The following is a 22,593-nucleotide window of genomic DNA, read 5'->3' on the forward strand; positions in this document are numbered from 1 at the left end:
AGGAGGGGATTGGGAGATGGAGACCCCTTGGGAATTGGGAGATGGAGACCCCTTGGGAATTGGGAGATGGAGTCCCCTTGGGCACTGGGAGATGGAGTCCCCTTGGGGCACTGGGAGATGGAGTCCCCTTGGGCACTGGGAGATGGAGTCCCCTTGGGGCATTGGGAGATGGAGTCCCCTTGGGCACTGGGAGATGGAGTCCCCTTGGGGCACTGGGAGATGGAGTCCCCTTGGGGCATTGGGAGATGGAGTCCCCTTGGGCACTGGGAGATGGAGACCCCTTGGGGCATTGGGAGATGGAGTCCCCTTGGGCATTGGGAGATGGAGTCCCCTTGGGCATTGGGAGATGGAGTCCCCTTGGGGCACTGGGAGATGGAGTCCCCTTGGGCACTGGGAGATGGAGACCCCTTGGGGCATTGGGAGATGGAGTCCCCTTGGGCATTGGGAGATGGAGTCCCCTTGGGGCACTGGGAGATGGAGTCCCCTTGGGGCATTGGGAGATGGAGTCCCCTTGGGCACTGGGAGATGGAGTCCCCTTGGGGCACTGGGAGATGGAGTCCCCTTGGGGCATTGGGAGATGGAGTCCCCTTGGGCACTGGGAGATGGAGTCCCCTTGGGGCACTGGGAGATGGAGTCCCCTTGGGGCATTGGGAGATGGAGTCCCCTTGGGCACTGGGAGATGGAGACCCCTTGGGGCATTGGGAGATGGAGTCCCCTTGGGCATTGGGAGATGGAGTCCCCTTGGGCATTGGGAGATGGAGTCCCCTTGGGGCACTGGGAGATGGAGTCCCCTTGGGCACTGGGAGATGGAGACCCCTTGGGGCATTGGGAGATGGAGTCCCCTTGGGCATTGGGAGATGGAGTCCCCTTGGGGCACTGGGAGATGGAGTCCCCTTGGGGCATTGGGAGATGGAGTCCCCTTGGGCACTGGGAGATGGAGTCCCCTTGGGCACTGGGAGATGGAGTCCCCTTGGGCACTGGGAGATGGAGTCCCCTTGGGCATTGGGAGATGGAGTCCCCTTGGGCATTGGGAGATGGAGTCCCCTTGGGCACTGGGAGATGGAGTCCCCTTGGGCACTGGGAGATGGAGTCCCCTTGGGCATTGGGAGATGGAGTCCCCTTGGGCATTGGGAGATGGAGTCCCCTTGGGCATTGGGAGATGGAGTCCCCTTGGGGCACTGGGAGATGGAGTCCCCTTGGGGCACTGGGAGATGGAGTCCCCTTGGGGCATTGGGAGATGGAGTCCCCTTGGGCATTGGGAGATGGAGTCCCCTTGGGGCATTGGGAGATGGAGTCCCCTTGGGCACTGGGAGATGGAGTCCCCTTGGGGCACTGGGAGATGGAGTCCCCTTGGGCACTGGGAGATGGAGTCCCCTTGGGGCACTGGGAGATGGAGTCCCCTTGGGGCATTGGGAGATGGAGTCCCCTTGGGCACTGGGAGATGGAGTCCCCTTGGGCACTGGGAGATGGAGTCCCCTTGGGCACTGGGAGATGGAGTCCCCTTGGGGCATTGGGAGATGGAGTCCCCTTGGGCACTGGGAGATGGAGACCCCTTGGGGCACTGGGAGATGGAGTCCCCTTGGGGCATTGGGAGATGGAGTCCCCTTGGGCATTGGGAGATGGAGTCCCCTTGGGCACTGGGAGATGGAGACCCCTTGGGGCACTGGGAGATGGAGTCCCCTTGGGCACTGGGAGATGGAGTCCCCTTGGGGCATTGGGAGATGGAGTCCCCTTGGGCACTGGGAGATGGAGTCCCCTTGGGCACTGGGAGATGGAGACCCCTTGGGGCACTGGGAGATGGAGTCCCCTTGGGCACTGGGAGATGGAGTCCCCTTGGGCACTGGGAGATGGAGTCCCCTTGGGGCACTGGGAGATGGAGTCCCCTTGGGCACTGGGAGATGGAGTCCCCTTGGGGCACTGGGAGATGGAGTCCCCTTGGGGCACTGGGAGATGGAGTCCCCTTGGGCATTGGGAGATGGAGTCCCCTTGGGCACTGGGAGATGGAGTCCCCTTGGGCATTGGGAGATGGAGTCCCCTTGGGCATTGGGAGATGGAGTCCCCTTGGGGCACTGGGAGATGGAGTCCCCTTGGGCATTGGGAGATGGAGTCCCCTTGGGCATTGGGAGATGGAGTCCCCTTGGGCATTGGGAGATGGAGACCCCTTGGGCATTGGGAGATGGAGACCCCTTGGGCACTGGGAGATGGAGTCCCCTTGGGCATTGGGAGATGGAGTCCCCTTGGGGCACTGGGAGATGGAGTCCCCTTGGGCATTGGGAGATGGAGTCCCCTTGGGCATTGGGAGATGGAGTCCCCTTGGGCACTGGGAGATGGAGTCCCCTTGGGCATTGGGAGATGGAGTCCCCTTGGGGCATTGGGAGATGGAGTCCCCTTGGGCATTGGGAGATGGAGTCCCCTTGGGCACTGGGAGATGGAGTCCCCTTGGGCATTGGGAGATGGAGTCCCCTTGGGCATTGGGAGATGGAGTCCCCTTGGGGCACTGGGAGATGGAGTCCCCTTGGGCATTGGGAGATGGAGTCCCCTTGGGCACTGGGAGATGGAGTCCCCTTGGGCACTGGGAGATGGAGTCCCCTTGGGCACTGGGAGATGGAGTCCCCTTGGGCACTGGGAGATGGAGTCCCCTTGGGCATTGGGAGATGGAGTCCCCTTGGGGCATTGGGAGATGGAGTCCCCTTGGGCATTGGGAGATGGAGTCCCCTTAGGCACTGGGAGATGGAGTCCCCTTGGGGCATTGGGAGATGGAGTCCCCTTGGGCATTGGGAGATGGAGTCCCCTTGGGCACTGGGAGATGGAGTCCCCTTGGGGCACTGGGAGATGGAGTCCCCTTGGGGCATTGGGAGATGGAGTCCCCTTGGGCATTGGGAGATGGAGTCCCCTTGGGCACTGGGAGATGGAGTCCCCTTGGGCACTGGGAGATGGAGTCCCCTTGGGCATTGGGAGATGGAGTCCCCTTGGGCACTGGGAGATGGAGTCCCCTTGGGCATTGGGAGATGGAGTCCCCTTGGGGCACTGGGAGATGGAGTCCCCTTGGGCACTGGGAGATGGAGTCCCCTTGGGCACTGGGAGATGGAGTCCCCTTGGGCATTGGGAGATGGAGTCCCCTTGGGGCATTGGGAGATGGAGTCCCCTTGGGCATTGGGAGATGGAGTCCCCTTGGGGCATTGGGAGATGGAGTCCCCTTGGGGCATTGGGAGATGGAGTCCCCTTGGGCACTGGGAGATGGAGTCCCCTTGGGGCACTGGGAGATGGAGTCCCCTTGGGCACTGGGAGATGGAGTCCCCTTGGGGCACTGGGAGATGGAGTCCCCTTGGGCACTGGGAGATGGAGTCCCCTTGGGCACTGGGAGATGGAGTCCCCTTGGGGCACTGGGAGATGGAGTCCCCTTGGGCATTGGGAGATGGAGTCCCCTTGGGGCATTGGGAGATGGAGTCCCCTTGGGCATTGGGAGATGGAGTCCCCTTGGGAATTGGGAGATGGAGTCCCCTTGGGCATTGGGAGATGGAGTCCCCTTGGGCACTGGGAGATGGAGACCCCTTGGGGCATTGGGAGATGGAGTCCCCTTGGGCATTGGGAGATGGAGTCCCCTTGGGGCACTGGGAGATGGAGTCCCCTTGGGGCATTGGGAGATGGAGTCCCCTTGGGCACTGGGAGATGGAGTCCCCTTGGGCACTGGGAGATGGAGTCCCCTTGGGCACTGGGAGATGGAGTCCCCTTGGGCATTGGGAGATGGAGTCCCCTTGGGCATTGGGAGATGGAGTCCCCTTGGGCACTGGGAGATGGAGTCCCCTTGGGCACTGGGAGATGGAGTCCCCTTGGGCATTGGGAGATGGAGTCCCCTTGGGCATTGGGAGATGGAGTCCCCTTGGGCATTGGGAGATGGAGTCCCCTTGGGGCACTGGGAGATGGAGTCCCCTTGGGGCACTGGGAGATGGAGTCCCCTTGGGGCATTGGGAGATGGAGTCCCCTTGGGCATTGGGAGATGGAGTCCCCTTGGGGCATTGGGAGATGGAGTCCCCTTGGGCACTGGGAGATGGAGTCCCCTTGGGGCACTGGGAGATGGAGTCCCCTTGGGCACTGGGAGATGGAGTCCCCTTGGGGCACTGGGAGATGGAGTCCCCTTGGGGCATTGGGAGATGGAGTCCCCTTGGGCACTGGGAGATGGAGTCCCCTTGGGCACTGGGAGATGGAGTCCCCTTGGGGCACTGGGAGATGGAGTCCCCTTGGGGCACTGGGAGATGGAGTCCCCTTGGGCACTGGGAGATGGAGTCCCCTTGGGCACTGGGAGATGGAGTCCCCTTGGGGCATTGGGAGATGGAGTCCCCTTGGGCACTGGGAGATGGAGACCCCTTGGGGCACTGGGAGATGGAGTCCCCTTGGGGCATTGGGAGATGGAGTCCCCTTGGGCATTGGGAGATGGAGTCCCCTTGGGCACTGGGAGATGGAGACCCCTTGGGGCACTGGGAGATGGAGTCCCCTTGGGCACTGGGAGATGGAGTCCCCTTGGGGCATTGGGAGATGGAGTCCCCTTGGGCACTGGGAGATGGAGTCCCCTTGGGCACTGGGAGATGGAGACCCCTTGGGGCACTGGGAGATGGAGTCCCCTTGGGCACTGGGAGATGGAGTCCCCTTGGGCACTGGGAGATGGAGTCCCCTTGGGGCACTGGGAGATGGAGTCCCCTTGGGCACTGGGAGATGGAGTCCCCTTGGGGCACTGGGAGATGGAGTCCCCTTGGGGCACTGGGAGATGGAGTCCCCTTGGGCATTGGGAGATGGAGTCCCCTTGGGCACTGGGAGATGGAGTCCCCTTGGGCATTGGGAGATGGAGTCCCCTTGGGCATTGGGAGATGGAGTCCCCTTGGGGCACTGGGAGATGGAGTCCCCTTGGGCATTGGGAGATGGAGTCCCCTTGGGCATTGGGAGATGGAGTCCCCTTGGGCATTGGGAGATGGAGACCCCTTGGGCATTGGGAGATGGAGACCCCTTGGGCACTGGGAGATGGAGTCCCCTTGGGCATTGGGAGATGGAGTCCCCTTGGGGCACTGGGAGATGGAGTCCCCTTGGGCATTGGGAGATGGAGTCCCCTTGGGCATTGGGAGATGGAGTCCCCTTGGGCACTGGGAGATGGAGTCCCCTTGGGCATTGGGAGATGGAGTCCCCTTGGGGCATTGGGAGATGGAGTCCCCTTGGGCATTGGGAGATGGAGTCCCCTTGGGCACTGGGAGATGGAGTCCCCTTGGGCATTGGGAGATGGAGTCCCCTTGGGCATTGGGAGATGGAGTCCCCTTGGGGCACTGGGAGATGGAGTCCCCTTGGGCATTGGGAGATGGAGTCCCCTTGGGCACTGGGAGATGGAGTCCCCTTGGGCACTGGGAGATGGAGTCCCCTTGGGCACTGGGAGATGGAGTCCCCTTGGGCACTGGGAGATGGAGTCCCCTTGGGCATTGGGAGATGGAGTCCCCTTGGGGCATTGGGAGATGGAGTCCCCTTGGGCATTGGGAGATGGAGTCCCCTTAGGCACTGGGAGATGGAGTCCCCTTGGGGCATTGGGAGATGGAGTCCCCTTGGGCATTGGGAGATGGAGTCCCCTTGGGCACTGGGAGATGGAGTCCCCTTGGGGCACTGGGAGATGGAGTCCCCTTGGGGCATTGGGAGATGGAGTCCCCTTGGGCATTGGGAGATGGAGTCCCCTTGGGCACTGGGAGATGGAGTCCCCTTGGGCACTGGGAGATGGAGTCCCCTTGGGCATTGGGAGATGGAGTCCCCTTGGGCACTGGGAGATGGAGTCCCCTTGGGCATTGGGAGATGGAGTCCCCTTGGGCACTGGGAGATGGAGTCCCCTTGGGCACTGGGAGATGGAGTCCCCTTGGGCACTGGGAGATGGAGTCCCCTTGGGCACTGGGAGATGGAGTCCCCTTGGGCATTGGGAGATGGAGTCCCCTTGGGGCACTGGGAGATGGAGTCCCCTTGGGCACTGGGAGATGGAGTCCCCTTGGGCACTGGGAGATGGAGTCCCCTTGGGCATTGGGAGATGGAGTCCCCTTGGGGCATTGGGAGATGGAGTCCCCTTGGGCATTGGGAGATGGAGTCCCCTTGGGGCATTGGGAGATGGAGTCCCCTTGGGGCATTGGGAGATGGAGTCCCCTTGGGCACTGGGAGATGGAGTCCCCTTGGGGCACTGGGAGATGGAGTCCCCTTGGGCACTGGGAGATGGAGTCCCCTTGGGGCACTGGGAGATGGAGTCCCCTTGGGCATTGGGAGATGGAGTCCCCTTGGGCACTGGGAGATGGAGTCCCCTTGGGGCACTGGGAGATGGAGTCCCCTTGGGCATTGGGAGATGGAGTCCCCTTGGGGCATTGGGAGATGGAGTCCCCTTGGGCATTGGGAGATGGAGTCCCCTTGGGAATTGGGAGATGGAGTCCCCTTGGGCATTGGGAGATGGAGTCCCCTTGGGCACTGGGAGATGGAGTCCCCTTGGGCACTGGGAGATGGAGTCCCCTTGGGGCATTGGGAGATGGAGTCCCCTTGGGCATTGGGAGATGGAGTCCCCTTGGGGCATTGGGAGATGGAGTCCCCTTGGGCATTGGGAGATGGAGTCCCCTTGGGCACTGGGAGATGGAGTCCCCTTGGGCATTGGGAGATGGAGTCCCCTTGGGCATTGGGAGATGGAGTCCCCTTGGGCATTGGGAGATGGAGTCCCCTTGGGAATTGGGAGATGGAGTCCCCTTGGGCACTGGGAGATGGAGTCCCCTTGGGCACTGGGAGATGGAGTCCCCTTGGGGCACTGGGAGATGGAGTCCCCTTGGGCACTGGGAGATGGAGTCCCCTTGGGGCACTGGGAGATGGAGTCCCCTTGGGCATTGGGAGATGGAGTCCCCTTGGGCACTGGGAGATGGAGTCCCCTTGGGCACTGGGAGATGGAGTCCCCTTGGGCACTGGGAGATGGAGACCCCTTGGGGCACTGGGAGATGGAGTCCCCTTGGGCACTGGGAGATGGAGTCCCCTTGGGCACTGGGAGATGGAGTCCCCTTGGGCATTGGGAGATGGAGTCCCCTTGGGGCACTGGGAGATGGAGTCCCCTTGGGGCATTGGGAGATGGAGTCCCCTTGGGCACTGGGAGATGGAGTCCCCTTGGGCATTGGGAGATGGAGTCCCCTTGGGGCATTGGGAGATGGAGTCCCCTTGGGCATTGGGAGATGGAGTCCCCTTGGGCATTGGGAGATGGAGTCCCCTTGGGCACTGGGAGATGGAGACCCCTTGGGGCACTGGGAGATGGAGTCCCCTTGGGCACTGGGAGATGGAGTCCCCTTGGGCACTGGGAGATGGAGTCCCCTTGGGGCACTGGGAGATGGAGTCCCCTTGGGCACTGGGAGATGGAGTCCCCTTGGGGCATTGGGAGATGGAGTCCCCTTGGGCACTGGGAGATGGAGTCCCCTTGGGAATTGGGAGATGGAGTCCCCTTGGGGCACTGGGAGATGGAGTCCCCTTGGGCATTGGGAGATGGAGTCCCCTTGGGCATTGGGAGATGGAGTCCCCTTGGGCACTGGGAGATGGAGTCCCCTTGGGAATTGGGAGATGGAGTCCCCTTGGGGCATTGGGAGATGGAGTCCCCTTGGGGCACTGGGAGATGGAGTCCCCTTGGGAATTGGGAGATGGAGTCCCCTTGGGCACTGGGAGATGGAGTCCCCTTGGGCACTGGGAGATGGAGTCCCCTTGGGCACTGGGAGATGGAGTCCCCTTGGGCATTGGGAGATGGAGTCCCCTTGGGCATTGGGAGATGGAGTCCCCTTGGGCATTGGGAGATGCCTGCACAGGTGTGCGTGTGCGCACAGGTGCGTGTTCACGCGTGTGCCGTGGCTCCAGCTGTCCCCACGCGTGAACGTGCGCGCCTGTGCAAACCTGCCCAGCTCTCCGTGTGCACCGCGTGCAGCAGCCACGCGCGGGTGCGCTCCGCGTGTTCCGGCGTGCCCCTGTCGGCGCCCAGGTGTGGGTGCCTCCCCCGCGGACGCCGGGCTGTGCCACACCGCCGTGCCGTGCCGTGCCGGCGGTGCCATCCTGGACGGGGCTGTCCCCGGCCCCAGGCATGCACCCAGCACCCCGCTGGCGGCACCGGCCACTGCCCCCGCATCCAGGGATTCCCGCAGCGGAGGGGTCTGGCCCCGTGGTCCCCCCGCCCCGAGCGGTGCAGCCCCCCTGTCCCGCCCGGCTCTGGCCTGCGGACCCCCGGCACCGGGTCGGGCCGTGCCCAGCGCGGCGGGAAGCAGCGGCGCAGGCGGGCGCAAGCGGGCGCAGGGCGAGTTTATTGCGGCCGGAGCCGGGGAGCAGAGCAGGGAGAGGCCAGGCTGGGCTGGGGGCACCGCGCCCCCCCGCCACCCCCTGAGGGTCCCCGGGGAGCCGCAGCCCCGGCTCCTCGCCCCCAGCCCGGCCTGGGGACGGCGGCAGGCGGAGCCGGGGGGCACCGGGGGTGCCGGGGTTGCGCGGGGGGCGGTGAGGGGCCGGTGGGTGCGGGGCGCACGGAGGCACGGGGGGTCCTGGGGGTACACGGAGCTGCGGCCGGCCCGGGGGGCGCACGGAGGCGCCGGGGGGCTCAGGGGGGCCCGAGGCTGCTGACGGTGGTGTAGCTGAACTTGGAGAGCGAGGCGTTGGCGTTGGCCACCTCCTCCTCGAGCGGGCGGCGCGGGCAGGCGCGGCGGCAGCCGGCGCAGGTGGCCAGGAAGGCTTTGCGGAAGCGGCGGTTCATGAAGCAGTAGATGAGGGGGTTGGCGCAGGCGGAGGTGTAGGAGAGGAGGTGGATGAAGGAGATGGGGGTCCCCGAGAGCGCCCGCTGGGCCGCCTGCGGGGCGAAGGCGCGCCACGTGTTGGCGGTGAAGACGGGCAGCCAGCAGAGGAAGAACATGGCCACGATGACCACCAGCATGCGGATCACGCGCCGCTTGGCCACCAGCTTCGCCTCCGAGCTGTTGATGCGCGCCCGGTCCTGCTGCGCGCCCGCCGCGCCCAGCGCCCGCAGCTCCAGCGCGCCGCCCGGCCGGGAGAGCTGCAGGTAGCAGCCGTCCCCCTCGTCGCAGGCGGGCGCCGGCTCCCCGCCGCCGTTGCGCTGAGCTGCGGGGCGGAGGGGACGCGGTCACGGCCACGGCACGGCGGCGACCGGCGGCGCCCCGAGCGCGGCCTCCGCCGGGACGCGGCGGGGGCGGCGGCGCGGGCGCGCGGCCCCAGGGACCCCCGCGACGGCGAGGGGCCGGCGCGGGGACGCAGCCCTCGTCGCGGCGCTGGGGGCTGTGCCGGCGCGGGGGTCGCGCCGCCCCCCGCCCCGGCCCCTCACCTGCAGCCTCCCCCTTGACGTCCAGCTCGAAGCGGATGCCTCGGTAGAGCTCGCGGGAGATGAGCCCGTACGCCACGATCATCACCACGCCGGGGATGAAGAAGAGGACGAGGAGCAGCAGGACGTACCTGAGGGACGCGGCGCCCGTCGCTCGGCGGCCCCTCGCCAGCCCGGCCGCAGCCGCGGGGCCGCTGGCCGGACTGTGCCCCCCACGCCTTGCGCCGGGGGTCCCGGTGGCGGACGGGGGGTCCCGGGGGCGGGCGGGGGTCCCCGGGGGGGGCCGACTCACCAAGCTTGCCGCACGCGCTCGCTGGGCCAGTCGTGGGTGCACTGGCTGACGGGCGGGCGGGCGGCGCGGGCGGGCGCGGCGTGCGTGGTGCTGTAGACGGCGTAGGGCAGCATGAGCAGCGCCGAGAGCAGCCAGGTGCCGGCGATGACCCGGCAGGCGTGCGAGCGCGTCTGCCAGACGCGGGACTGCAGCGGGTTGCAGATGGCACTGTACCGCTCGATGGCGATGGCCACCAGGCTGAAGGTGGAGACGGAGACGGAGATGCCTGCGGGCGGCGAGGGTCAGCGCCCGCGGCACGCAGCGCCCGCGGCACGGCGCGGCGCGGCTCAACCGCCCGCCGCCCGCCGCCCCCTCCTACCCATGAGGTACGCCATGAGCTTGCAGACGGCCTCGCCGAAGACGAAGGTGCCCATGAGGTTGGGGACGAGCGTGAAGGGCATGCAGCAGAGCGCCAGCATCAGGTCGCTGAGGGCCAGGGAGAGCAGGAAGGAGTTGGTGACGGTGCGCAGGCGGCGGTTCAGGAGCAGCACGGCCACCACCAGGGCGTTCCCGCAGACGCTCAGCACGAAGATCAGCGCGTAGAGCAGGACGCGCACCGTCAGGTCCAGGTCTGCGGGCGGCGGGGTCACCGGATGCCACGCGGGCGCCCCGGCGGCGCCCCGGCTGCCGAGGTGCCCCCCGCTCCCCGCGCACCGGGGGTCCGGGGCCCGCGTCCCCTCTGCGTGGCTGCCACCGCAGCGGGCCTGGGGCTGCGACGGCCCACCCCTGCCCCCCGCCTCGGCTCTGCGCTCGTGCCGCCGCCGGGCTGGGCTCCGGCACCGCGGCACCCCAAGCTGGCTGGGTGCCGGCGCTGGAGCCGCGGCGCTACCGCCGTCCTGCCCTCCCGGTGCCCGCGCCCCCGCGCCCCCGGCCGCGCGGGGACGTGACCGTGGCCGTTCATCCCCCGGCAGCCGAACGACGGCCGGTGCCGCCACCGCGTCCCGCTGCCCGCGGAGCCCCGGCCGGGCGTGGTGGGGCGGCGTGGGGTGGGCCGGGGGTCCTGGCCCCCGGCAGCGCGGTGGGGGTGCGGGGCGGGCAGCGGCTGCGCCCTGTGGGGCCCCTGCCGGGGCGTCCCCCCCGCCCCGCTTCCCGGTGCCCCCCGGCCAGAGCCCGGCTCGCACCCCGGGCACCCCGCTGTGCCGCCCCGGGACCACCGGGCAGCGCCCGGGACGCCGAGCCCCCAGCCCGCGGCGCGTGGCTGCTGGGTGCGGGGCACGGTGGGGGGCACGGTGGGGGGCACGGTGGGGGGCACGGTGGGGGGCACGGTGGGGGCTCTGGGCCGCGCCGGGCTCGCAGGCGGGGAGCACCGGGGCGCCCGGCGGGACGAAGCGGGGTGCGCCGGGCAGGCGGATGGGGGGCGCGGATGGGGTGTGCGGTGGGCTGCACCGCGCCGCGGGATGGAGCGGGGCAGGCAGAGGGGCACCGGGGGGCAGCGGGAGGCACGGGGGTGCAGGGGGGTGCACGGGCGTGCACTGGGGGGCAGCGGGAGGCACGGGGGGGTGCACGGGGATGCACCAGAAGGAATGGCGGGGTGCAGGGGGGTGCAGGGGGGTGCAGGGGGGTGCACTGGGAGGCACGGGGGGGTGCACGGGAGTGCACCAGAAGGAATGGCGGGGTGCAGGGGGATGCAGGGGGGTGCAGGGGGGTGCACTGGGAGGCACGGAGATGCAGCGGGGGTGCACCAGAAGGAATGGCGGGGTGCAGGGGGATGCACCGGGAGGCATGGAGGGGTGCACGGGGTGCATGGGGGTGCAGTGGGGTGCAGGGGGATGCACCGGGGTGCACGGGCGTGCATGGGGGGTGTACCAGGAGGCACGGGGGTGCACCGGGAGGCACAGCGGGGTGCACGGGGAGGCACTGGGAGACACAGGGATGCAGCGGGGTGCACGGGGGGTACACGGGGAGGCACGGGGGTGCACGGCAGGGTGCATGGGGATGCACCGGGGTGCACATGGATGCACTGGGATGGACTGGGGGTGCACTGGGAGGCACGGCGGGGTGCACGGGGGTGCACCAGAAGGAACAGTGGGGTGCACAGGGATGCACAGCGGTGCACCGGGAGGCACGGGGATGCACCAGAAGGAATGGCGGGGTGCAGGGGGGTGCGCCAGGGTGCACGGGGATGCACTGGGGTGCACCGGGGGTGCACCGGGAGGCACTGGGAGGCACGGGGATGCACCGGGGTGCACGGGGGGTGCACGGAGAGGCACTGGGAGGCACAGCAGGGTGCACGGGGATGCACTGGGGTGCACGGGGGGTACACGGGGAGGCACGGCAGGGTGCACGGGGGGTGCACAGGGAGGCACTGGGGTGCACGGGGGTGCACCAGAAGGAACAGTGGGGTACACAGGGATGCACAGCGGTGCACCAGGAGGCACGGGGATGCATGGGGGGTGCACGGGGATGCAGCGGGAGGGCCACGGGGATGCAGCGGGGTGCACGGGGGGTACACGGGGAGGCACGGGGGTGCACGGCGGGGTGCATGGGGAGGCACTGGGAGGCGCGGCAGGGTGCACGGGGATGCACCGGGGTGCACAGGGGGATGCACGGGGGTGCACCGGGAGGCACGAGGATGCAGCGGGATGCACGGGGCAGGCGGGGGGTGCACGGGGATGCAGTGGGGTGCATGGGGGGGTGCAGCGGGAGGCACGGGGGGTGCACGGGGCAGGCGGGGGGTGCACAGGGGGGTGCACGGGGGTGCACTGGGAGGCACAGGGGGTGCAGCGGGAGGCACGGGGGTGCACGGGGATGCACGGGGGTGTACCGGGAGGCACACGGGGATGCTCCGGGAGGCACAGGGGTGCACAGGGATGCACTGGGGTGCACGGGGGGTGCAGCGGGAGGCACGGGGGGTGCACGGGGCAGGCGGGGGGTGCACAGGGATGCACAGGGGGTGCACGGGGATGCACTGGGGTGCACGGGGGGTGCAGCGGGAGGCACGGGGGTGCACGGGGATGCACGGGGGTGTACCGGGAGGCACACGGGGATGCTCCGGGAGGCACAGGGGTGCACGGGGATGCACTGGGTGCAGAGGGGGTGCAGCGGGAGGCACGGGGGTGCACGGGGCAGGCGGGGGGTGCACAGGGGGTGCACGGGGGTGCACTGGGAGGCACAGGGGGTGCAGCGGGAGGCACGGGGGTGCACGGGGATGCACGGGGGTGTACCGGGAGGCACACGGGGATGCTCCGGGAGGCACAGGGGTGCACAGGGATGCACTGGGGTGCACGGGGGGGTGCAGCGGGAGGCACGGGGGTGCACGGGGCAGGCGGGGGGTGCACAGGGATGCACAGGGGGTGCACGGGGATGCACTGGGGTGCACGGGGGGTGCAGCGGGGAGGCACGGGGGTGCACGGGGATGCACGGGGGTGTACCGGGAGGCACACGGGGATGCTCCGGGAGGCACAGGGGTGCACGGGGATGCACTGGGGTGCAGAGGGGGTGCAGCGGGAGGCACGGGGGTGCACGGGGCAGGCGGGGGGTGCACGGGGATGCAGTGGGGTGCACGGGGGGGTGCAGCGGGAGGCACGGGGGTGTACCGGGAGGCACACGGGGATGCACAGGGGGTGCACGGGGATGCACTGGGGTGCACGGGGGGTGCAGCGGGAGGCACGGGGGTGCACGGGGATGCACGGGGGTGTACCGGGAGGCACACGGGGATGCTCCGGGAGGCACGGGGGTGCACGGGGGTGCAGAGGGGGTGCAGAGGGGTGCCCCTCCCGCCCCGCTCTCACCTTTGGGCGCCGGGGGCCCGCGGGGGCCCCTGCGGAGGAGGTCGCAGGCGGAGCCGTTCCCGGCGGAGCCGCTGCCGGTGCCGGGGCCGGGGGCCGTGGCGGGGCCGGAGCCGTTCCCGGGCCGGCAGAGCAGCTCCTGCAGAGACTCGTTCAGGCGGCGGGGGTCCATGGCCGCGACCCTCACAGCCGCCCCGCGCCCACCGCCCGGCCGGCGGCCCGAGAGGAGGAGGAGGAGGAGGAGGAGGAGGAGGAGGAGGAGGAGGAGGAGGAGGAGGAGGAGGAGGAGGAGGAGGAGAGGAGAGGGGGAGAGGGGGAGAGGAGGCTCCGCTCCGCTCCGGGGCCGCCGGGCAGTGAGCGGGGGCGGTGCCCGGCGAGGGGCGGGCCGGGGGCGGGGGCGGGGGCGGGGGGAGGGGGGGGCGGGGGGGGCTGCGGCCGGAGCCGGCGGGGGCTCGGAGGGGTCTGAGGGGTCGGGGGGGGTCAGGGGGTAGAGGGGGTCTTGGGGTGGGAGGGGTCGGCGGGCTCCGGGTGCTCGGGGGGGTCAGGGGTTCGGGGGGGTCTTGGGGTCTGAGGGGTCGTGGGCTCGGGGGGCTCGGGGGGCTCGGGGGGGTCAGGGGGTTGGGGGGCTCGGGGGGGTCGTGGGCTCGGGGGGCTCGGGGGGGTCAGGGGGTCGGGGGCTCGGGGGGGTCGTGGGGTCGGAGCGGTCGGGGGGCGCTTGGAGTGCTCGGGGGGGGTCAGGGGGTTGGGGGGCTCGGGGGGGTCCAGGGGTGTTCGGGGGGGTCAGGGGCTCGGAGGGCTCGGGGTGCTGGGGGTGCGTCAGGGGCTCGGAGGGCTCGGGGTGCTGGGGGTGCCAGGGGGTCTGGGGTTGTCGGGGGGCGCGGGGGGGTGGGGGGGCTCGGGGGGGCTTGGGGGGGCTCAGGGGGGGGTCAGGGGGGTCGGGGGGGGTCGGGGGTGCTGGGGGGTGCCAGGGGTCCGGGGTTCTCGGGGGGGTCGGGGGCTCGGGGGTGTTCGGGGGGCTCGGGGGGGGTCAGGGGCTCGGAGGGCTCGGGGTGCTGGGGGTGCCAGGGGGTCTGGGGTTGTCGGGGGCGCGGGGGGGGTGGGGGCTCGGGGGGGTCGCCGGTCGCTCCTGGGGGGGCGGTGGCTGTCACCGTGGTGCCGGTCCCCGGTGCTGCCGGCTCCCCCCGCCCCCCCCGCCCCGTTCCCCGCCGCCGCTTTCCCCGGGACCCCCGGGACCCCCGGGACCCCCCCGGCACCGCCCGGCACCACCCCGGCCCCCCGGTGCTGCTTCTGCCCCGGCCCCATCCCGACCCATCCCAGCCCCCATCCCGACCCATCCCGACCCATCCCGACCCCATCCTGGGCCCCATCCCGACCCATCCCGACCCCATCCCGACCCCATCCCGGCCCATCCCGACCCATCCCGACCCATCCCGACCCCATCCTGGCCCCATCCCGACCCATCCCGACCCCATCCCGACCCCATCCCGGCCCATCCCGACCCCATCCCGACCCCATCCCAACCCATCCGGACCCATCCCGACCCCATCCCAGCCCCATCCCGGCCCCATCCCGGCCCCATCCCGACCCATCCCAGCCCATCCCAGCCCCATCCCGGCCCCATCCCGGCCCCATCCCAGCCCATCCCGGCCCATCCCGGCCCATATCCCAACCCCTGTCCCTGCTCCTACCCCTCTCCCTGTCCCTATCCATAGCCTTATCCCAATCCCTGTCCCTATCCCCAATCCTTCCCTGCCCCATCTTATTCCTGCCCTGCCCCTATCGATATCCATGTCCATGTCCCTGCCCCAGCCCCAGCCCCAGCCCCATCCCTATCCCTATCCATAGCCTTATCCCTATCCCTATCCCAATCCCAATCCCTATCCCTATCCCTATCCCTATCCCTATCCCAATCCCAATCCCTATCCCTATCCCTATCCCTATCCCTATCCCAATCCCAATCCCTATCCCTATCCCAATCCCAATCCCTATCCCTATCCCTATCCCAATCCCTATCCCAATCCCAATCCCAATCCCAATCCCTATCCCTATCCCAATCCCTATCCCAATCCCAATCCCAATCCCAATCCCTATCCCAATCCCTATCCAATCCCAATCCCTATCCCAATCCCTATCCCAATCCCTATCCCAATCCCAATCCCTATCCCTATCCCTATCCCTATCCCTATCCCTATCCCTATCCCAATCCCAATCCCAATCCCAATCCCCTATCCCAATCCCTATCCAATCCCAATCCCTATCCCAATCCCTATCCCAATCCCTATCCCAATCCCAATCCCTATCCCTATCCCTATCCCTATCCCTATCCCTATCCCTATCCCCAATCCCTATCCCAATCCCAATCCCTATCCCAATCCCTATCCTTTTCCCAATCCCAATCCCTATCCCAATCCCTATCCAATCCCAATCCCAATCCCAATAATCCCAATCCCTATCCCTATCCCTATCCATATCCATATCCCTCCCCCATCCCGATCCCGATCCCCGTCCCCATCCGGTGCCACCGCCGTTGCCGCGCTCTCCCGGTCCATGAACAGCCCATCGTCACCTAGCAACGGCTGTGCCTGTTGCCTAGCAACGGCTGTGCCCGTCACCCGGCAACGGCTGTGCCCGTCACCTAGCAACAGCTGTGCCTGTTACCTAGCAACGGCTGTGCCCGTTACCTAGCAACGGCTGTGCCCGTCACCCGGCAACGGCTGTGCCCGTCACCTAGCAACGGCTGTGCCCGTTACCTAGCAACAGCTGTGCCTGTCACCTAGCAAACGGCTGTGCCCGTCACCTGGCAACGGCTGTGCCCGTCACCCGGCAACGGCTGTGCCCGTCACCCAGCAGCGGCTGTCACTGTCACCCCAGCAGCGGCTGTGCCCGTCCCGGCGAGGGCTGCCCCCGACCCCCCGCCGCCGCTGCCGCTGCTCCCCCCCTCCCCCCCGGGACCCTCAGCGCCCGGGGCCCCGCACCCCCCGCGCCCCCCGCACCCCCCGCACCCCCCACCCCGGGGGGGCCCTGAGCGCTGGGGGGGTCCTGAGCCCCCCTGGGACCCCCGCACCCCGGGGGGGACCCCAGGGCCCGGGGGGGTCCTGAGCTCTGGGGGGACCCTGCACCCCCCCTGGGACCCTGCACCCTGGGGGGGCCCTGCGCCCCTCCGGGACCCTGAGCCCCCCTGGGACCCTGCACCCCTGTGGGACCCTGCACCTTGGGGGGACCCTGAGCCCCCCTGGGACCCTGAGCCTCCATGGGACCCCGCACCCCTGTGGGACCCTGCGCCCCCCCCGGGACCCTGCACCTTGGGGGGACCCTGAGCCCCCCTGGGACCCCCGCACCCCTGTGGGACCCTGCACCTTGGGGGGACCCTGAGCCCCCCTGGGACCCCCGCACCCCTGTGGGACCCTGCGCCCCCCCAGGACCCTGCACCTTGGGGGGACCCTGCACCCCTGTGGGACCCTGTGCCCCCGTGGGACCCTGAGCCCCCCTGGGACCCCTGCACCCCTGTGGGACCCTGAGCTCCCCCGGGACCCTGAGCCTCCATGGGACCCCTGCGCCCCCGCAGGACCCTCTCCCGGCGCAGGGCCCGTTCCCCCGGCAGGCCGCCGGTGCCGCCGGTGCCGGTGCCGCAGCCGTCGCTCGAGGCGCCGGACGCGCAGCGCCAGCTTGCAGGGCGCCCGACTCCAGCCGTGCCAGCAGCCGCGCCGCCCGGCTCCGCAGCCCCTCCAGGGCCGCCTCCATCGCCCGCGTCCGGCGCTCGGCCTCCGCCGCCGCCGCCTCGGCGCCCGCGTCCAGCTTGCCCACGTGCCGCAGCAGCTGGCGGCCCTTGGCCTCCATGGCGGCGCGGGCGCCGGGGAACTGGCTCAGCACGGCCGCCAGGTCCTCCTTGGAGAGGCAGAAGAGGTCGGAGTAGCCGATGCTGACGATGTCGGCCGTGCGCCGGTTCCCCGCGGCGTTCCCTGCGGCGCGGGAGGAGAGCGGGGGGCTGCGGTGAGGCCGGGGCGGCCGCGGCGGGGCCGCGGCGGGGAGCGGCGGGGGCCGACCTTGGATGCCGATGAGGCTGATCTCCCCGAAATAGAGCCCCTCGCCCAGCACGGCCAGCCGCGTGACGCCGTCCTCCGCCAGCACGGCCAGCCGGCCCTCGCGGACGAAGTACATCTCGCACCCCAACGTCGCCCCTGCGGCACACGAGCTCGCCGGGGGCCGCAGGCCCGGGGCCGCAGCCGCAGCGCCAGCCGCTGCAGCACGCCGCGCTCCCAGCCGCGGAAGAGGCCAACGCGGCGCAGGGCCGGGAGGTGGACGGCGGCCGCCCACCTCCGCCCGCAGCCCGGGGGGCAGGTGCCGCAGCACCGCCGGCTCCGCCGGCAGCTTGCGCTGCTCCCGCAGGTGCCGGTGCCAGCGGCCACCCGCCGCGCCAGCCGCCCGCCCCGCGCCCCGCGCCCGCAGGTAGCGCCGCAACCGGCTCGGCGTCGGGGGTAGAAGGCGGCGTCGGCCGCGTCCACGTTGGAGACGACGGAGGCGATGCCGCCCGTGATGGCGGCGAAGCCCAGCACGGCCAGGAGGAAGCCGGCGGTGAGGAAGAGGAACTCCTCCTCGCGCCGGGGCTGCGGCGTGTCGCCCACGGTGGCGAGGACGAGGGTGGAGACGTAGAAGCTGTGCAGGTACTGCCGCAGCGGGGCGGCTGGCGTTGGGGCAGACCCAGGCGTCGGCGCCCAGCCCCAGCCGGGCCGAGAGGGCGAAGTAGAGGCAGCCGTGCCAGTGGGATGGCGACGACCCCGCCGAGCGCCAGCTTGGCGAGGCGGAAGGCGTTGGGGCGGGCCGCGCGCGTCTCCCGCCGCGCCAAGGCCTCCAGCAGCCGCGGCGCCCGCAGGCAGCGGTTGGCGCGCACCGCCGGCGCGCCGGGCCCCAGGCGCAGGTACAGCAGGTCGGTGGGCAGCACCGCGGCCGCGTCCCAGAGGAAGGACCGGGAGCGCAGGTAGCGCCGCCGGATCCGGCCGCGGTCCCGCACCAGCATGCCGTCCTCCAGGAAGCCTGGGGGGCGGCGGGTCAGGAGCCCCATCGCCGCCGGGGGTCCGCGGCGGGGGGGCACGCCGGCGCGGGGGGGGGTCTCCCGGCGAGGGGGGGGCCCCGAGCGATGCGCGACGGGCGCGGGGGCGGCGCGGGGGGGTCCCCATGGGGTCCTCGCCGGGGCTGGGGTCCCTGCGCTGCCGGCGGTGGGTGCGGGGACCCCCGCGTGCCCACCCCCCCGCACCGGGCTGGCTGCTGGGGCGAGGGCGGTGCCGGCCGGGTGGGGGGTGCGCGGGCGGGGGCGCGGGCGCGTGCCCCGCGACGGTCTGACGCGTGGGTGCGCGTGCGTGTGTGCGCGTGCGTGCGTGCGGGTGTGCGCGCGGGTGTGCGCGCGTGTGGCTGCTTGCACGTAGCTGTGGGCGCAGACGTGCGCCTGTGTGCGCGTGAACGCATCTGCGCACGCAGGTTAGCGTGCGTTTGCGGGGGCAGGCGTGGGGCAGGCGCGGGGCAGTCATGTGGCAGGCGTGGCACAGGCATTGCACAGGCATGGGGCAGGCGCGGGGCAGGTGTGGGGCAGGCATGGGGCAGGTGTGGGGCCCGCAGGGTGCAGGCATGGGGCAGGCGTGGGGCAGGTGTGGGGCAGGCGTGGGGCCCGCAGGGTGCAGGCATGGTGCAGGCGTGGGGCAGGTGTGGGGAAGGTGTGGGGCAGGCATGGGGCAGGCGTGGGACAAGCAAGTGGCAGGCGTGGCACAGGAGCAGCACAGGCATGGGGGCAGGCATGTGGCAGGCGTGGGGCAGGTGTGGGGCAGGCGTGGCACAGGCATGGCACAGGCATGGGGCAGGCATGGGGCAGGCTTGGGGCAGGCGTGGGGCAGGTGTGGGGCAGGCATGTGGCAGGTGTGGGGCAGTCATGTGGCAGGCGTGGCACAGGCGTGGCACAGGCGTGGGGCACGTGTGGGGCAGGCGTGGGGCAGGCATGGGGCAGGTGTGGGGCAGGCATGCGGCAGGCATGGGACAAGCATGTGGCGGGGGGCGTGACACAGGAGCAGCACAGGCATGGGGCAGGCATGGGGCAGGTGTGGGGCAGGCGTGGGGCAGGCGTGGCACAGGTGCGGCACAGGCATGGGGCAGGCTTGGGGCCAGCGTGGGGCAGGCGTGGGGCCGGTGTGGGGCAGGCGTGGGGCCGGTGTGGGACAAGCATGTGGCAGGCGTGGCACAGGCGCGGCACAGGAATGGGGCGGGCGTGGCACAGGCGTCGGGCAGGCGTGGGGCAGGCGCGGGGCAGGCGTGGGGCAGGTGTGGGGCAGGTGTAGGGCAGGCATGGGGCGGGCGTGGCACAGGAGTGGGGCAGGCGTGGGGCAGGTGTGGGGCAGGCGTGGGACAAGCATGTGGCGGGCGTGACACAGGAGCAGCACAGGCATGGGGCAGGTGTGGGGCAGGCGTGGCACAGGTGCGGCACAGGCATGGGGCAGGCATGGGGCCAGCATGGGGCAGGCGTGGGGCTGGTGTGGGGCAGGCGTGGGGCAGGCGTGGGACAAGCATGTGGCAGGCATGGCACAGGAATGGGGCAGGCGTGGCACAGGCGTGGGGCGGGCGTGGGGCGGGCGTGGGGCAGGTGTGGGGCAGGCGTGGGGCAGGCGTGGGGCAGGTGTGGGGCAGGCGTGGGGCAGGTGTGGGGCAGGCGTGGGGCAGGCGTGGGGCAGGCGCGGGGCAGGCGTGGGGCAGGCTTGGGGCAGGCATGGGGCAGGCTTGGGGCAGGTGTGGGGCAGGCGCGGGGCAGGCGTGGGGCAGGCGTGGGGCAGGCGTGGGCAGGCGTGGCACAGGTGCGGCACAGGCATGGGGCAGGCTTTGGGGCCAGCGTGGGGCAGGTGTGGGGCCGGTGTGGGGCAGGCGTGGGGCAGGCGTGGGACAAGCATGTGGCAGGCGTGGGCACAGGAATGGGGCGGGCGTGGGGCAGGCGTGGGGCAGGCGTGGCACAGGAGTGGGCAGGTGTGGGCAGGCGCGGGGCAGGCGTGGGGCAGGCGTGGCACAGGAGTGGGCAGGTGTGGGGCAGGCGTGGGGCAGGTGTGGGGCAGGTGCGGGGCAGGCGTGGGGCAGGTGCGGGGCAGGCGTGGGGCAGGCGTGGGGCAGGCGGTGGGGCGGGCGTGGGGCAGGAGTGGGCAGGTGTGGGGGCAGGCGTGGGGCGGGCGTGGCACAGGTGTGGGGCAGGCGTGGGGCAGGCGTGGGGCAGGCGTGGGGCAGGCGTGGCACAGGAGTGGGCAGGTGTGGGGCAGGCGTGGGGCAGGTGTGGGGCAGGCGTGGGGCAGGCGCGGGGCAGGCGTGGCACAGGCGTGGGGCAGGCGTGGGGCAGGCGCGGGCACGCACCGGTGTGGAGCCGCGCGGCCATGGTCCAGCAGGTAGAGCGCGTCGCAGACGTAGTCCAGGCTCAGCCACAGCGCCATGTGCCGCTGCTGCACGGCGGGGAAGCAGCACCTGCAGCGCCGGGCGGCGTCACCGGCGCCGGCACCGCGCCCGGGGCCCCCGGGGTGCCCCCCCGCGCCCCCACCCCGGCCCCCGGCGCCCACCCTCGCTGTGGGCGCCGGGGGCCTTCGGCAGCAGCGCCCGGGCACCTGCAGATGAGGACGACCCAGTTGTAGAGCACCGGCAGCGCCATGGACGCTGATCCACCGGTAGTACCAGTCTCCGGAGGGGTCCAGGATCCAGTTTTGGGGGGCGGCGTCGGCGCTGCCGGAGGGGGGCAGAGGGGGCTCAGGGCTGCAACCCCAGCCCCGCCGCGCCGGCCCCGCCACCCCTGCGCCGGGCCCATGCCGCCGCTGGCTCCGTGGCTCGGCCGGGCCCTCGCCGCGGCGCGGGGGGCGAGGGGGGGTCCCGGCCGCGCGCTCCCACCCCGCGCCCCCTCGGCTGGGCGCCGTGCCACGCTCACCCGCAGGCGTGCCCGGTGCTGGTGCCAGGCTCGGCCGTGGCGGGTGAGCCCGGTGGTGCCCCCGCGGTTGGGGCCGAACCCAACGGCGCGACAGGCGGGAGCCGAGGCCGTGCATCCTGCGCCGCGAGTGCCGGTGAGGGTCCCGCGGTCCCGGGGCACCCGGTGGGCGCGGCGGCCCAGCCGCAGCACCGAGCGCGGGTCCCTTGGCGCGACGCAGCCGCACGGCTCTGCCGGCGCCGGGTGCATCCCGGCAACGCGGGCATCCCCCGGGATGCCGGGGCCGCGCCAGCACCGGGGCGGCGGGGCCGTCGCCGGGCTCTGCCGGGGCTGTGGCGCGGGAGCCCCTGCCCTGGGTTTGGGCGCAGCCGGGCAGAGCCGGGGGCTCTGCGGGACGCCCGGCGCCGGGGTCGGGGTGCAGGGGGGGCGTCGGGGCTCAGCCCCAGCAGCGGCTCAGCACCGTGCGGCCGCTCGCTGCCCCGGGGGTGGGGAGAGAATCGGGGGAGTTGGGGTGAGAAACACTGCTGGGGGGGAGGGAAAAACAGGTTAATCGTTGAAATAAAGTAAAATGGCAATGATAATAGTAACAATATAATAATAACAATATCCAAAGCAAGTGATGCACAATGCAATTGCTCACCACCCGCCGACCGATGCCCAGCCAGTTCCCAGCAGCGATCGCTGCTCCCCGGCCAACCCCCCCCAGTTTCCATACTGCCCATGACGCCGTATGGTATGGAATGGCCCTTGGGGCAGTTGGGATCAACTCTCCTGGCTGTGCCCCCTCCCAGCTCCTTGTGCCCCTGGCAGAGCAGGGGGAGCTGGAAAGTCATGGAATCATGGAACCGTTGAGGTTGGCAAAGCCCTTGAAGATCGCCCAGCCCAGCCATTGACCCAACGCTGCCAAGGCCACACCAAACCCATCAAGGGCAGAGTCATCATTCCATGTTTCCTGCCTTGGGGGCTGGGTTATTTGTTAATGAAAGTAAAAACTGGGAATCATTAAGGTTGGAAAGGATCTCTAAGATCATCAGTCCAACCATCACCCCAACACCCCCATGCCCACTAAACCATGTCCCCAAGTGCCACCTCTGCCCATTTTTTGAACCCCTCCAGGGCTGGGGACTCCCCCACCTCTCTGGGCAGCCTGGTCCAATGCTTGACCACCCTTTCCATGAAGAAATTTCTCCCAATATCCAATCTAAACCTCCCCTGGCGCAGCTTGAGCCTGTTTTGTCTCATCCCATCGCTGTTCCGTGGCAGCAGAGCCCAG

The 22,593-nt window shown here is 70.4% G+C and overlaps 2 protein-coding genes across 2 annotated transcripts; both read right to left on the minus strand.

Annotated features, from left to right (window-relative positions):
• Nucleotides 1-8,602: 8,602 nt before the first annotated feature.
• CCKBR (cholecystokinin B receptor) lies at nt 8,603-13,565 on the minus strand. Its single transcript, XM_075727396.1, has 5 exons — nt 13,397-13,565; nt 9,985-10,236; nt 9,627-9,891; nt 9,338-9,465; nt 8,603-9,117 (listed from the first exon to the last, which is right to left on the minus strand). The coding sequence occupies exons 1-5, from the start codon at nt 13,563-13,565 to the stop codon at nt 8,603-8,605; spliced, it is 1,329 nt and encodes a 442-aa protein (XP_075583511.1).
• Nucleotides 13,566-16,209: 2,644 nt separating this feature from the next.
• LOC142596952 (cyclic nucleotide-gated channel alpha-4-like) lies at nt 16,210-21,569 on the minus strand. The gene is given in 15 exon segments (XM_075727394.1): nt 16,210-16,223; nt 16,962-17,061; nt 17,063-17,352; nt 17,437-17,560; nt 17,562-17,600; nt 17,602-17,703; nt 17,705-17,857; nt 17,860-18,064; nt 18,066-18,154; nt 18,156-18,424; nt 20,765-20,780; nt 20,782-20,872; nt 21,010-21,056; nt 21,058-21,124; nt 21,403-21,569. Coding segments are annotated over 15 exon segments (1,773 nt in total).
• Between the last annotated feature and the right edge of the window lie 1,024 nt (nt 21,570-22,593).

Source organism: Pelecanus crispus, unplaced genomic scaffold (assembly GCF_030463565.1).
Source record: "Pelecanus crispus isolate bPelCri1 unplaced genomic scaffold, bPelCri1.pri SCAFFOLD_256, whole genome shotgun sequence".
Lineage (NCBI taxonomy): Eukaryota > Metazoa > Chordata > Aves > Pelecaniformes > Pelecanidae > Pelecanus > Pelecanus crispus.